Source organism: Nannospalax galili, unplaced genomic scaffold (assembly GCF_000622305.1).
Source record: "Nannospalax galili isolate Female #2095 unplaced genomic scaffold, S.galili_v1.0 scaffold346, whole genome shotgun sequence".
In the NCBI taxonomy this organism is placed as follows: Eukaryota; Metazoa; Chordata; class Mammalia; order Rodentia; family Spalacidae; genus Nannospalax; species Nannospalax galili.
The window spans coordinates 4,858,220-4,874,414 of record NW_008357637.1 but is presented as its reverse complement, the minus strand read 5'-3'; the positions used below and the strand labels follow the sequence as shown (position 1 = coordinate 4,874,414).

Here is a 16,195-nt window from a genome sequence, read left to right as displayed (position 1 = left end):
TTAAGTACAAAATTAAATCTCTGAATGAAAACTAAATGTTTTAAAAAGTCAGTTCTTTCTTCACCCATTTTTATAAACAAGCAAAGTCACCACCCATAATCATTACCTCTAAGCAGTTAACGCCTTTCCTCTTATTGAATTTGAAGTTGAAAGTCTATTGCTTTATTTCCAGCTAAGTGAAGAAGCACATTCTGTTCCCCCATTGGATAATGCCATATTCTGAGTACCAATACTATCTTCAAAGCAGAACACTTTAATCAAGTGTAGAAAGCATTTTGTTAGAGCATCAAACCACTTGGAAGTCAACCGAAAAGCATCACTTACAGAAAGCTTTGAAAAAGAAAGATGGCAATGTTACACTGCATTGTTCCAAATAGTGTCCTAAAAACAGCTGTTGCATTAAACAAGAAGGAGGCCAGGGGAATGTCCCCACCAGAATCTACGCTGGATCTATTACGAGGATTCAGCTTTGTTTGGCTGCCATTAGTAATAACTGAAATGTAAGTCCAGTAGCCAAGCATGGCTGTAAAATGGGTGAATCTGAGCAGAGAACAGTCAATTCTCTGAATCACTCCCAGGGCAACATCTCAAGGGATGGAGAGAACTCCCAGCAAGCTAAGCAGTACCACCCAAACCTTGATGCTCTTATACCTCTCATTAAACTGAACAAAGAGAAGAGCACCTTTCCTTTCTTAGCTCCTTAAACACAAAGTCTTGCCCATGTGAATAAAGTCTCTTGGGCAAAATGTAACATTCTAAACTTGAAGGGGACACAAACATTGTTGTGGACAAAATAGCCCCTTTGCTTCACTGCTTCTAGTAGTAAACAGATTTTTCCTTTTAAATTCCAACCTTGCAAGCTTTAAACTGGTGGGGGATGGAGGCAGTCTAGGGGAATGGCAGAAACCTCAGATTTTCCTGTTAGTTCTGCCATTAAGTAGGTTTACATAGTTGTGAAAATCCTTTAATCACAAGGTCCTCAATTTTTATTTTTCTTTTCTTCTTTAAAGCTGTTTAAAATTCTATGAAAGGGATTTTTTTTTTTTAAATTATAAAGACTAAAAACTCTGAAATAACAAAGGATAGCTAGGGGATAACATAGTGACCCTGAATAATCTTCTTGAAATTTCGCAAAAAAAAACAAAAACACAAACAAAAACTTGGGGGTGTGTCTCTGTCCATAAACACTTTTCTAGGGAAGGGTACTGTTTCCACTGGAACCTCAAAGAAATTAGGAGACCTAAAAGGCGAAAGGCTACTGAGACAATGGAGCCTGTAGTTACTGATTTATTTGGTTGCAAAACAATTCCGAGACAATGGAGCCTGTAGTTACTATTTGGTCTGCAACAATCTGGTTGCAGAGATCTCTAAATGGTTATAAAATCTGCCCCACAAAGTCTTCCTGAGTTTCCATTTATCTTCATGAGCTGTGTGTAATTTTTTCGCGAGTGGAAAACAAGGCTACTTAAAATCAAATAGAGTTCTTTCTCAATAAAGACTTAAAACGCTGGGGATCTCAAGATATATTTTTAAATCAGTGGCTAGTGGACATTATTTTACACCTGGTAATTTGAAGCACACAATATCTTAGACATATGCTCGCTTATGCTGAAATATTTTAATATTTCTTGAGTTAACTGATTCGAAACAAAAGGCTTGGCTCCTCCTTCCAGTCAGCTTTTTTTGTTTGTTTGTTTGTTTTTTTTAAATTCGTCATCTTCTGGTGCTTGACTGTGTTGTGAAATAATGATGGATTAGCCATGGCTCTATTTGAGGTAGTAATTATCATTTTATAAAGACCTGATCCCTAAGATACATCAAATAGAAGCTATTTATATAATCTCACAGTAACTGGTTGAAAATTAGAGAAAGAGGAAAAATGACATTAGGGAACCTGAGGAACTCTTAGAGAAGCATGCAGGAAAAAATGAGGAGGACCAAAGAGAAAATGAGCAAGATTACATACCAGAACAGTACCAAATCCCTAAGCAAAAAAGAAGGAACATCTTAAAGAGAACAAAGGTAGCAACTAGAGAGTTAGTACATTAAAGTGAAAACATCACAGCTGCGTCTTTCAAGAACATTTTCTGGCTGATAATCTTAAGGCGTTCTCTGGCCCCTCGTTAATTAAGGCAAAGGCGAAGAGGAAACATCAGAAAGAAAGACGTTGCCTGTGATTATCAGATAAGTATCAAAAGCTCAGGGGAATAATCTTTTGTGGCAGAGAAGCGCCCGAGTGAAGAATGCTGATTTTTCCTTAGACAACATACAAAAGGTGCAAAAAGGAGGAAAATGGGTTTAAGCATCTGTCTTCTAACAAATTATTTTAGGTAATCTCCGATGCTTTTTTAAGAGACCTGGTATAGGACCATCTGATCAGAGCGGCTCCTGAATCCCAATGGGAAGGCGGGCACCCTTGCGAGGCGGGGATGTGCGGACTTCCTTCCCTCAGCTCAGGTCACCGCTCTGCAGTTAACCCGGGAGACGCCTGTCCTCAAACGAACCCGGTTCCCAGGCGACCCCGCTTGGGTGCCGGCCAGCACCAAGCATAGTCCAGTGTGACTCTAGGGTAGCAGCGCAGCCTCCCTCCTCCCTGCCCCCGCTCACATCCCATTCATGAAAATGCCTGGGATTTCAGCGAGACCCGCCTCGCCGGCGGCCGTAGGTCGCAGCTGCAGGCGCCGGGAAGAGGGCGCGCCCTCGCGGGCCGCGCGCCTGTCGCCATGGCAACGCGCTGGCCTGGCTGCCCAAGGGCCGGCGGGAGGCGGGGGCGCTCACGGGAGAGCCGCACGCTATCGTAAGATGGCGTCTGCGGGGCTGCGGGATGCGGAGTGAGCGCGCCCCGCTGGGGGCTCCGCCACGCCGCCGCCTCTCCCCGTCCCGGCCCGCGCCTCGCAGGTACCGCCGCGCGCTGAGCGCGGGTCCATGGCGGCCACCAGCGCGGGCTCCCGCGGTCAGCGTGCTCCCCTAGTAACGCCTGCCTAACTTTTCCTTGCAGCGGCCCCCCGCGGCCTCCGCGCCACGCCCCTCGGGTCGTCCGCCCCGCCGAGGTGCAGCGCCGGGCGCCGCTGTGATCTCCGGGCCTCCCGCCGCAGCGCCGGCACCATGGCCCTGACCCTGTTCGGTGAGTGCGGGCCTCCGGTCCGCACCGCGGCGGCCGCGCCCAGGACGCGGGGACTGGGGGCGACGCCGCGTGGGGCGGGCGCGCGGATCGGGGCGCCCATTGTCTCCTCTCGGGCAGCCGATGGGCGTGTGCTGCCCTGGCCCGAGCCGTGCTGGGAGGCTGGGGACCCGGGTTCCTGTAAACGCAAGGCGGTTCTTTGAAGACACCAACTTGAGAGCGAAGTTGGCTGGTTGTTTCCAAACCCACCTTTCCCCAGTTGGTAGATAAAGAGCCTAGAAAGTTTATTTATTTCGAACAAGATGTCTGAGCATCCTCAGCTTCTCTAGAATTACCAAGTCCATGTGTTGCTTCTTGTTGGATTGTTGGGGGATTTTTTTTTTTAATTTTTTTTTTTTTTACACTCGGTACATTGCTTTGGAAATAAGGATAATTTGTGAACTTAATTTGATACTGGTTAAAATTGAAAAATTTATGTGATGAATGAGGACAGAAGAAAGTGATTTCTGGAAGGTAACTGTTCAGCAGCATGTTTTGGGGTATTCATTAAGAAAATGTTATTTTGTGGGTGTTCCTGCACTATTTTTAAATGGTTAAGACACCAAGAGTCCCCTCCCCGACTTATTTTGCAATGGCAAAAGGTTGGGAAGAAGCACTGAAAATACACATTTTTCCTTTGACAGAAACGGACTCTAATACTTAGGTTTATCATTTCCAGAAAACTGAGTTTGCCAAAACTTAGATGTTCAAAAAATTCAGTTTTTCAAAGAAGCAAGGTAGAATGCTGTGTTACTGGTAACTACAAGGACAGTCTTCATAAGTTATTCACCATATGGACTTTCCAGTTAAGTTTCAATTATATCACCTGATGAAGCCCATTACTGATGTCACATACCTTAAATGTTTTTTGTTGTAAATCCCTTGAGTAAACTCAGTTACTTCTAGTTCTTCTTTCTTTGAAAAAAAAAAAAAAAACCCACTGCTGTTTTGCAGTACTTCGTATTTAATCTGCATTATTTAGTGGAAATGGGAACTCTTTTGAACAAAGGTTAAAGATGATGGCAGGCTCTCCTCCTAGTTGATAATGTCTTTAGAAGCCCCTGTAGTAAGGAACTAGCACCTGTTGTAGCTAATACATATTTCCAGAGGAAGAGTCCTCTTTAAAACATTTTCTGATTGATTTATTTTGTCCTTTCTAAAGCGATTTGCATTTTTAAGGACTTCAAAAGTAAGTTTTGCAAGTCTAGCATTTTTAGAGTATTGACATACCTGATATATAAAACAGATAAATTGGGAAAATAATATTCTTTTAAGAAGATTTCTATTTCTAGGTGAAACAGTGAAGGTTTCCAGATTCTAAAATGCACATGCGGAAAAATAGAATTCACTTTACAAAATTCACTCAGCTACAATATGGGTGTTAATGTGTTACAAAGCATCCTTCTGAATGGAAGTAGGTGTGTGTGTGTGTGTGTGAGAGAGAGAGAGAGAGAGACAGAGACAGAGACAGAGACAGACAGGGTCTTACTCAGTAGCGTAGGCTGGCCTAGAACTTAACTGGGTAGCTGAGGCTTCCCAAATGCCAGGATTACAGGAGTGTGCTACCATACCCAACTTGTTTTTTATGGTAGTGATGGAGCAGCAGTTGTTTTTAAGTGTGATTGTAGACCACTCCTGTCATGTGAAAGTGTAGATGCCTTTGCCCAAAGTCCTGGGGAAGGGATTTTTAAAGGGACACTCCTTGAATCTCTTACTCTGTACATGTTTGGGAGCCATTGAAGTAAGGTAAATACTAGGAGATTTGATCAAACTTGCCTAATCCCAAATAACTTTTTGCATGTGTGAAGTTCCAGAAGTACCTAAGAGTTAGAGGAAACGGATTTTATTTACGGTTTACTATCAGTTGGTTTTAGAAGCACTTCTTGCCCCTTTATAGTCAGTCTTTCTCGTGGCACAAGAGGAGGAGCCCAGCATGCTACACCCTAGCCTTCCCTTCTGGCTTGCTTGCTTTTTTTTTTGTCTTTTTGAGACAGGGTCTCCCTGTTGCCCCAGCTGGCTTGGAACTCGCTGTGTAGACCAGGCGGGCCTTGAACTCACAGAGATCTGCCTGCCCTCTGCCCTCCCAAGTGCTAGGTGCCATCACGTCTGGCCTCTGTCTGTCTTTGACAGGAACTTGTGATCCTCTTGCCTTAGCCTCCTGAATACTGAGACTACAAGTATATTTACTCTTTTATTTTTTATTATTATTTTTATGTGTATGAGTGTATTACCTGCAAGTATGTAAGTGCACCACTGTTGTGAATTGTCCACAGAGGATGGAAGAAGGTGTCAGAACTGAAGTTATGGATGGTTGTTAGCCATCATGTGGGTGCTAGGAACCAAACCTGGGTCCTCTGCAAGCGCAGCTAGTGTTCGTAACTGCTGAGCCATCTCTCCAGCCCCAACACAAGTGTATTTACTCCTGAATACTAAGGGAAGAGGAGTAGTGATGAAGTTCTGTGAGGCAATGGGAGGTGGAGACGAGACTAGATTTGATGAGTATGCTTTGTCAGCCTTCAGTCAGAGCTCAGAGATAGCACCTGCACCCCCAGTAATCACTGCTGGTTGCTTTGTGTATCCTGGTTGTGTTGTGTTACAACAAAAGAATTTAATCCATTTCCTCAATTTGTGTTTTACATTTTCATTCATTCATGCTTTTTATTGTACTATTTTTATTTTATGTGTATGAGTGTATTGCCTACATGTGTGTAAGGGCACCCATGTCATGCAATGCCTGCGGAGGTCAGAAGAGGGCATATGATTCCCTGGAACTGGAGTTAGCATGGTTGTTAGCCACCATGTGGGTGCTGGGAATTGAACACAAGTCCTCTGCAAGAGCAGCCAGTATTCTTAACCACTGAGCCGTCTCTCCAGCCCCTCATTCATGCTTTTAAAAAAAATTTATTATTTTTATTTTATGTGTCTGAGTGTATTGCCTGGTTGGGTGTAAGTGCACTGGTGCAGTGCAGTGCTCATGGAGGCCAGAAGAGGGGGTCTGAGTCCTGAGAACTGGAGTTATGGACAGTTGTTAGCTGCCATGTAGGTGCTAGGAATTGATCCTGGAGTCCTCTGGAAAAGTTACCAGTGCTCTTAACTGCTAAGCCATCTCTCCAGCCTCTCATTCATGTTTTTTTCATAAATATTAGGGTTGTTCTTTTTGCAGATAGGTAGTACAAGGTCATTTAGGTAATTTTAGAAACTCTCACTTTTGTGCGCATATGTATGTGTATGTGCATGTGCATGTGTTTGTTGGTGTAAAGAGCACATGTGTAGATGCACATTTCCTGTGCCTGTGGAGGCCAGAGCTCAACCTTAGGTGTCATTCCTCAGGAACCACGCTCCTTGGTTTGTATGTTTGTGCTAGGGGTTCACACTTACACATACAATTTTAGTGTAGTTTCTCAGGCACCTTCCATCTTTTGTTTGTCTCTCACGGGACTGGAATTTGCCAAGTAGATGAGGCTGGGTGGCCTGCCTATCTCCACCTGCTGTCTTGCCATCCTTTACTAGGACTACAGGTGAGTCTCTCCCTACCAGACTTTTTCCATGGGTTCTGTGATCTCAGGACTCAGGTCCTCATGCTTGTGAAGCTCTAAATACTGAGTTTTAGCCCTGCCTTATATGTGTGGTACATGTATGTGTGTGTGGGTACACTCACCTGTGGTTGTACATGTAGAGGTCAGAGGTTGACACTGGGTGTCTTCCTCTATCACTTTTTACCTCTATCACTCTCACCAAACTTGGAGCTCACTGTTTCTGTTAGGCTGGCTGGTTAAGGAGCCACTGGGATCCTGTTTTCCCTATTTCCTCCAGTGCTGGAATTACCTGAGTCCACTTTTGCATGGATGCTCGGAATCTGAACTCAGCTCCTTATGTTTGCATAGCAAGCACTTTACCCTCTAAGCCATCTCTTCAGCTCCTCACCTTGGCTGGTTTGGAATTCCCTATGTAGACCAGGCTGGCCTTGAACTCACAGAGATCTTTGTGTCTCTGCCTCCCAAGTGCTGGGAATGAAGGTATGTGCCAGCATACCTGGCCTCCACCTGGGTTTTGAGATAGTTTCTCATAGGGACCTGGAATTCACCAAGTAAGCTAGGTTGGCTGGTAAGCCAGCAGGCCGAGCCAGGGATTCTCCTCAGTCTCTTCTGGGATTATAGGAGCTCACTGCCGTGCTCCACTCTTTTACTTGGGTGGGGACTTGAACTCAGGTCCTCATGGTTGCCTGGCTTTACCTACTAAACTATGTCCCCAACTCTAAGGCTTTCATTTTTTTTTTTTTTTTTTTTGGCCTTTTTGAGACAGGGTCTCCCTGCAGCCCCAGCTGTCCTGGAACTCACTATGTAGACCAGGCTGGCCTTGAACTCACGGAGGTTCTCCTGCCTCTGCCTCCCCAGTGCTGGGATTAAAGGCATGTGCCACCATGCCCAGCTGGCTTTCACTTTTTTAAATTGAGTCATACACACTTAGTTGTATGACTCAGTGAAAGTCTTGTTAATGTAACTACGGTTTAGGTCATCTTATGTTTTGTCCTCACTACTAATCACCTTTGCTGCTTAAAATAACACTGTTAATGCAGATATATTTTGTTCTGAGGTAGAAGAAACCCAAATCCTTTATGATTTTATGGTCTCCTGTGGGCATTAACAATGTTCATCTTAACACCTTTTTTTTTTTGAGTCTTTTTTTGAGACAGGGTCTCCCTGTAGCCCCCACTGTCCTGGAACTCACTGTGTAGACCAGGCTGTTCTTGAACTCACAGAGATCCGCCTGCCTCTTCCTCCCGAGTTCTGGGATTAAAGGCGTCCACCACCACGCCCGGCTTTTTAAAAACATTTTTCAAAAAATTATTTTTAATTATGTGTATGGGAGTGTATCTGTGTATGGGTCAGTGCACATGAATGTAGTGCATGGGGATGCCAGAAGTTATGAACTAACTACCTGACATGGGTGCTAGGAATCGAACCTAGGTCCTCTGCAAGAACAGTAAGCACTCTTAACCACTGAGCCATCTCTCCAGTCCTGAAAATGTTCATCTTTGAAAACTCAGTTTGCAATTGGTTTTCTTCAACTTTTGAAGAACCCATGTTTCAGCATCAACCTTGATACAATATTTTAAAATTAATTTATTATTTATTGTGTGTATGTATATGGGAGTGAGGGCTGCAGTGTGCACATGGAAGTCAGAGGACAACTTGTGGGAGCTGGTTCTCTCCTTCCAACATAGGAATCCCAAGCATCGAACTCAGGTTGTCAGGCTTGGCAGCAAGTGCCTTTACCTGCTGAGCCATCTTGCTGACCCAAAGTTACTGCACACCCTCCCACCCCATACTGGAATTGAACCCAAGACTTTGCACATGCTAGATGAATGTCCTACGAGCTACACCTGTAGATTGATAGGTTTTAAATCCTTTCACTTCAAAATGTTTATCAAGATGCAGTTCAGACAGACTCCCCTCACTGGTCCTGTTCATTTGGTCTACAAACTTCACTTGCAGCGTACAGGAAACTTGGTGTCTATTGATGTTTAAATCCTGTGCTGTTCCACCATCTTTTTCAAACTGCAGTAAATTCACTTGGTCACTTAAACCTAATTCTCTGTGTTAGCAATGTCTGAAGTACAGCTTGGACCTTTTGTTGGAATCTCCCAGGTGGGGAAGTACTTGTTGTCTAATAATTGCTGGGACAGTGGAGAAGTCTGAGATCATCTAATTTGACCTTTTCACCTACTGTACCTGACAGGATGTCCTGATGGGCCATACCTACAGAGCCCCATTGGGCAATGCTGGGTTGGCTGGTCATCCTTTGGGAGGAATCTCATCATTTATAGATTACAGGGCTGTGGCAGTGGTGATCACAAGCCAGCAATGAGGTTCAGTGCAATCTTTGGCTGGCTGGACCTGGAGTGCCACTCTTCTCTACCTGGGTAGTTGGTACTGGTGCTGCCTCACCCTTACTACCATGCATTTGCCATCTGTACAGCCATGGCTACTTCTTGTTCTTTCTTACCATCTTTCCTCAGACCTCCTGCCACAGAAACCTTTTTATTACCTTTGTTCATGTAGCATTTGTCATTGCTCTAACAATCTTGCCTACGAGCATCTCTGTAGAGATCCTTTGGAGCAGTCCAATGGAATGTCATTTTTGGGAGGCACTGGGTGGGTATGTGTACTTGTGTGAGGGTGCCCAAGGAGGCCAAAAGAAGGTATTGGATACCCTGGAGTTACAGGTGTTGTAAGCCACCTGATTTGGGTGCTGGGAACTGAACTCTTGTCCTCTGCAAGAGTAGTATGCCCTCTTACTCTCTGAGCCGTCTCTGCAGCCCTGAAATTTATTTTCAAAAAGACAAGTCAGATGAACACCTCAGTATGATTTGTGTGACCCTAAACTAATTTTAAAGGAAACACCTACTTCTCATTCTCTGTGCTGACCTTTTTGTCTCTCCCTTGTTCTGAAGAACTTGAGAGGTGGCCCAGTGGGGAGAGACCACCTGCCCCTCTCAGTGTTTTTTATTTTTAGCTGTCATTAAAATCTCTGCCCCAATTTAAATATTTCTCTACATATTTTTCTTATGCCAAAAACTTAATATTTTAACTGTAAAATTTGTCTTTTAATTTGGTACCATGTAAAAGAGATAAAGGAATTATAACTGTTATAACTCCAATGGTCACCGTCTGTGCACAGCATGTAAAGGAATATGGTTTTGAGTCACATCTGGCCCAGCAGATTGGCATTATATAAGTAGCATAATCTTTGGAGAGAGAAGATAGGAATATGTAGAGTTACAAAAAGTTAATGTTTATTAAGACTTTTGGCTTTTTCTCATCAGTTTTTGTCAACATTTTCCATTTTATTAGTCACGCCTCCCAACTTTTTAGACAACTTTTCTCTGCTGTTCTCTGTGTGGAAATTTAATACCACCAGAGATACAGTATCTTCATACTGCGTATTTCTTTATAGATGATGTATATCTGCTTCATGCATAAAATGAGAAAGGGGCTAGACATGGCAGCACATTCTTACAAACTCAGGGGATGAGAGGCAGAGGCAAGAGGATTACTGAGTTCTAGGCCAGCCTGTACTACATGGTGAAACTCTGTTCCAAAAAAGGGGGAGGGAAGGGTACAAAGGTATTTTTTGTTGTTTTTTTTTTTTTTTTTTTTGAGTTTTTTTTTTTCAGTCACCAGCCCTAGTTATTATTCTTAGGAAGTAAGATAGGAAAAACTAAGAGAACAGAATAGGGTACCCGTATTTAATATTAAAAATTCATGTTAAATAAGTCATATCTTGGGGCTGGAGAGATGGCTCACTACCATCTGATGGTTAAGAACTGTCAGTTAACTCCAGTTCCAGGGGATCTGATGCCCTCTTCTGGCCTCTGTGGACATTGCATGCGTGGGTGTACTTACATACCGGCAAAACACTCATAAAATTTTTTTTAAAAAGTCATATCTGACAAAGCTATAAATTTATATTCCTCATTTGACTCTTTGTTACAAAAATGAATACCTTGTGTTCATACTAAAAAACCACTGCAGTGTACACTTTAAAAGGGTGAATTTTAAGTGTGAATTGTATCCAGTTGTAATTAATGAAAGACCATCTGAGCTTAAAAATGTGGAAATCCCCCCTCCATTGTTTTCCATCCAGCCGTTCAGAGAGTTGTTACTTTCTACTGTCTGGCCTTACCTTTCACTTTCATTGGACTGCCTATGCTTCTTGGTGTAAGGCCAGAGGAAAAACCATGTAGTCCAAGAACCATCTTCATTTTAATAGATTTTTCTGACCACAAACTTGACATTTCAAAAACTAAATGGGCCCTCTAGACTCTTTAAGCTGCTACAGTCTTTTCTGATTTTCCTGTTTCTGCCATTAGCACTTAATCTTGAGCCTGTACCGCATGTTCCTTCTGTTTGCACCTTTGATGTAGAGCTTTGTCCCTAGCTCCTTAATGTCTATGAATTTACTTTGGAAGAAATGGCTTTAGGATTTCAGTGGCCTTGTTAGATGGGATAGATAACAGGTCAGTGTTCATTTAAGAGATATGCTTGGCTGAAATACTTTCCCCTGAAGATCTTCATGGCAAAAGAATTTTACAACACTGTGGTAAAGTTGAGGCATGATGTTTAGCATGTTGCTTATGAAAAATACCATACTAAATCTGCATATATCCTGAAATAATTTATGGACTGAGGCTCTTGAAATGACAAGATATAGGATATAGAGCAAGGGTTTTGATGGAGCTGCCCTGTAGGAGCAAAGAAGGCAGGGATTTTATTTAGTAGGTGAGGCATTATGAAGAAGGGTTTGTAGGAGGTGGTGTAATAAACAAAACAGTACTAAAAAAAGCATGGGATGTATGAGATTGGGGGAAGGGGATAGGTGATATTGAGAGAAGGAAGCCAACCTGTAGTTTTGCTTCTGAGTAACTGTGTAGCTGCGGAGATGCTTTCCTGTTTTCTAATTTGTATACTTAGCTGTTTGATGAATATTTATTGAATACCTAATATGTGTCAGATTTTAGATCCTCCCTTTGAAGAGTTCATTTTTATAGTGGAAAAGACAGATAACAAAAAAATGGATCTAATATACCAAATGGCAGGGGCTGTGGAGAAGAATAAAGCGAGGCAAGAGGTCTAGGTGCTCTGTCTCAGTATTCAGGGAAGGCTGCAGTAACAGATGACAGACAGGCATCTGGAGGAGAGAGGGTCACAGACTGACTGGGGTCCTACGAAACATAGTAAGTTCTTTAGTTTTTATTCTGAGTGAAATGGAAGCTTGTCTAGGTTGGTCCTTCTGAAACAGTGTGGTAGAAGAGTCCTTGATTTTGAAATAAGAGCAGTGTTCAGATTCTTTCTCTACAAGTGTCAACTCTATGTTCTTGTCTCAGTGTCCTTGTATGTAAACAGGGGCTATTATTTTTTTTCTTTGTGTATAGAAGTCATTGAGATCATATATGTAAGGTTTGTACCACAGTGGCTGACGACATACAGCTAATATTGTTACCGGTATTACTACCAAGATACTGGCAATTTCTCTGCTTGTTTGTTTGCTTTTGTGGTGCCGAGGATTGAACCCCAAGCCTTATACATGCTAGGCAAGAGCTCTGTCACTGAACTATACACCTGGTTTCTCCCTCTTTGTAAAAATTTAAAAATTATTTGTGTATGTGTGTAGTGTATGTATGTGGTATGTATGTATGTACACATGGGCATGTGGTGGCCAGAGGTTGACATCTGGTGTCTTCTTCAGTTGCTTTCCATCTTATATATATTGAGGTAGGATCACCCACTTGAACCCAGGACTCACTCATTCAACTATTCTAGCTAGCCAGCTTGCTCTGGGATCTCCTGACTCCATCTTCCATGTGATGGGGTTGCAGGAGAGCCACCATGCCCCCTGGCTTTTATGTGGTGTTAGGGATCTGAACGCTGTCCTCATGCTTGAGTAGCAGTGCTTTACCTACTGAACTACCTGCTTAGCCACTTATTTTAACAAGTTTGTTGACCCTCTTGAAAAAGTGGTTCTGCAGTATTTCTACCTATATGTGTGGCTAAAGGTACAGGTTGTGTCTTGTCAGTGTCCTCCGAGGATGCTCTAGTGAGATCTGACTTCGTTTAGGGGACTTTTCTCCTGGCACTAGCTGTAGTGACTTCTGCTGCACTCTGAAGATGTAGTACACACAGCCAACTTGCAATGCTTGTTTCCCGGGGGCAACCCGCACCATAATCACTGACACTTAAATTCGTCAGTTGTGTAAGATCAGTGTCTGACATTTAGCAGGTGCTTGAGCCAGATTTGTTGGGTGAATAAATGAAGCAAGAAAAAGTAAACACATAGCCATGGACTATCACTTTGTGTTTGTAATCTGTGAGTCATTTAACCATTTCCTCTCATTTGTCTTCTTTCCTCCTTTACATTATTCTTACTTATTATATCAGCGTCTACACTTAGATATCAAATCTTAGAAACCATTCGTTTAGCAGTTCACTTCCCTGCTTAAAATCTTCAGTGTTTCTAGGTGAGCATTAAGGTTGAATTCAAATTCCCTAGTTTGCATATAAGTTGTAGAAAAAGGACCCCTTGCTTAGCCGCTTGTCTGGCCTCATCCCTCACTGTCTTCCTGTAGTGACTATGCTTCAGCCTTACAGGACTACTTGATATTTCCTGAAAAAAACTTGTTCAGCATACTTTGGCACCATCCTTGTCATCTCTTCTATGTAGCCTTCCATTTTCTCTGTCCATAGTGCCAGATAAACATCTGTGCCTACTGATGTGGGTTCTTTGAGTGTGGCAGAGCCCTGACTCACTATCTCTTGTTGTGACCAAAAAGCAACTTGGGGAGGAAATGTTTATTCCATTTTATAACATCCAGATCACAATCCAACATTTAGGGAAGTCAAGGCAGGAACCTGGAGGCAGAAACTGAAGCAGATACCATGGAGGGATGCTGCTTTCTGGCTTGCTTTCCTGGGCTTGCCCTCCTACTTTTCTGATACAGCTCAGGCCCACCTGCCTAGGGATGACACGACCCACAATGAACTGGACCCTCCTTTATCAATTAGCAACCAAGAAAATGCCCTACAAACTTGCTCACAGGCTAATCCAATGGAGACAGTTCCTTAGTTGAGGTTTCTTATTCCCAGATGACTATAGTCGTATAAAGTTGAAAAAAAAGAACTAACCAGTACAATTGTTTAACTTCTTGCATTTTTTTTTCTTCCATGAAGTGAAGTTTTGTAATGGGAAAGCTGTGGACTTCTTCTTTATGCAATGACCAGTATCTGATGCTCACCAGCTGGTCATAAATGTTTGAATGTATGTTGGAAATTAATGAAGTCTACCACAGCTCTTAAGGCCCAAATCCATATGATGTATGCTCCTGTTTTCATCTTTTTTTCCTATAAATTTTCTTTTTGTTGTTCCTTAGTTAAATACTTCACTGTGGATTCCTCAACTGTAAGCTCAAAGGCTTGAATAAAATTGAAATCTCTCTGGGACATGTTCTTTGAGGTTTAACTATAGTATTGCTAACAACCAGCAGATGTTTCCAAATTATTTGACATAATTAGATAACAGATTCTACTTCATTAAAGTATTGTTCATTTTCATTTCAGTTGTACAAAGGAATTACATAAATTAACTTTGTTTGTTTATGTTTTACCCTCACCGAAGGGGGCATAATCAAATTGAATAGGAATTCCATAGCAGAATGCCTGACCCAATCTTCTAAGACTCTGAAAATAAAAACAATATAATCTGGGTTGGAGAGATGGCTCAGTGGTTAAGAGTGCTTCCTGTTCTTCCAGAGGACTTGAGTTGGATGCTCAGTACTCATATCAGGCAGTTGTGAACTGTAACTCCAGCTCTCTCTTCTGGCCTCCACAGACACTTACCCACACATATCGCATTCACTCATATAAGCATACGCATACACTTGAATAAAAGTTAAAAGTATGATCTTTTATAATAGTATGTATGCTACATGAATATTCCTATTAGATTTCATATGATTTTTCAATACATATAAACATTTAAGCATTCATATTTTATTTGGATTAAAGAAGACTTATTTCTGTTATTTAGTAATACCTCCAGAAATATTCTAAGGTGACTCACAAGATACAGTGAAAGAAGATAGAGAATAATTAGCATGGGAATTAATTTTCTTCTGTTTTGTGTTACTAGTCTCTTCTCCGCTGGATTGTTTCCCTCTGATTACAGCCATGCTTTGCTCGTCTGTGTGATAAAGGCTTTTCTCAACCTGGTGCCCTCATAGCTATTGCAAGTTACCAGCACCCTCCCATTACTATTTCAGTGGTATAAAGGAATTGATAATAAGTCAAAAGAGTGAAGCAGGATAGAAAGAAAGGGAAAATTATGGGGACATGAAGAAGAGAAGGAGTCCCTTATGCCGGGTTTGATTGAAGTGTCTGGCCAGCTGAGAATCAAGAATTCCAACATAGTTAACAACATTTGCTCTTAAGGCTGGTGACATAGAGACAGTATTCTTTCTATATAAAGGTGTTTTCAAGTATGAATGTTAAAATGGCAATGAATCATTCTTAAGGCCTCCTTTCCCAGCTGCAGACTTGCAGTTTTCTAGAAATTTTACAGGAAATCCCATGTACAGTTAGACATATGTATTTTATATATTTTTTGGTTTATTTATTTTTATTTTATATGTATAAGTATTATGCCTGCGTATAAGCAAGTATACCATGTCATGTAATGACCGTGGAGGACAGAATAGGGTGTTGGAGCCCCTGGAACTGGAGTTATGGATGGTTGTTAGCCACCATGTGGATGCTGGGATTTAAAACCCAGTCCTCTGCAAGAGCAGCCAGTGCTCTTAACCACTGAACCATCTCTCCAGACCCAAAGACATATATATATGTCTTAATCCTCTTGTGTAATTCTTGTGGTCCATAGTTTTATCAGATTGTGTCCCATCCAAGACACTTCTGGAGTCATTCTATAATCTCATTTATCATAAAAGAGGGAGAAAAAGAGAAAAAAAATCTTAGCAACCCTTTGAAATATAATTTGAGAGCTACCAAAATGGTGTGTCTGGCTACTGCTAAGACACTTAGGCTGACTCTCCTGTGAGAAACCCACACCTCCACTCTTGGGTTTGCCTCATTCTTTCTTTGAATGATTCTCTACTAACCTCCATGCTTAAATCCTTGTTAAAAATCTCCTTTTAATAAACTGACTTCCTACTATCTGTTCCTAAAATTCCTTTCTGTGGTGAACTTGAGGATCTGCTGTACCTGAGTGGAAGTCCCTAAAGGGTATAAAGGAACTCCTCAGGCTGTGAGTTCTGAGTTGTGTCTTTGGCACTCCTGCTGGCAAGAGCAGCCTATGCACCTCACCACGGCCTCCTTATGCCTGCCTGTCCTTTAACTTCCTTCTCCATCTCTTCTCCACCACAGAACACAGAGCAGTGTTTCATCACAATTACATATAGGGTATTTGTGAATATATTTCATTCCTAGTCAAAAGAGAGATTAAAGAAAAAAATTCAGACTATATATA

General features: G+C 42.1%; 1 protein-coding gene across 2 annotated transcripts in view; it reads left to right on the top strand.

Annotated features, from left to right (window-relative positions):
* The first annotated feature begins 2,745 nt into the window (after positions 1 to 2,745).
* Positions 2,746 to 16,195, top strand: part of Chn1 (chimerin 1) — a 193,083-nt gene continuing 179,633 nt past the window's right edge. For both annotated transcript variants that reach the window (XM_008855298.2, XM_029557249.1), the window contains exons 1-2: positions 2,746 to 2,898; positions 2,999 to 3,124. In XM_008855298.2, coding sequence (XP_008853520.1) covers positions 3,106 to 3,124 — 19 coding nt within the window. In that variant the 5' untranslated portion in view covers positions 2,746 to 2,898; positions 2,999 to 3,105. The remainder of the gene's footprint in view (positions 2,899 to 2,998; positions 3,125 to 16,195) is intronic.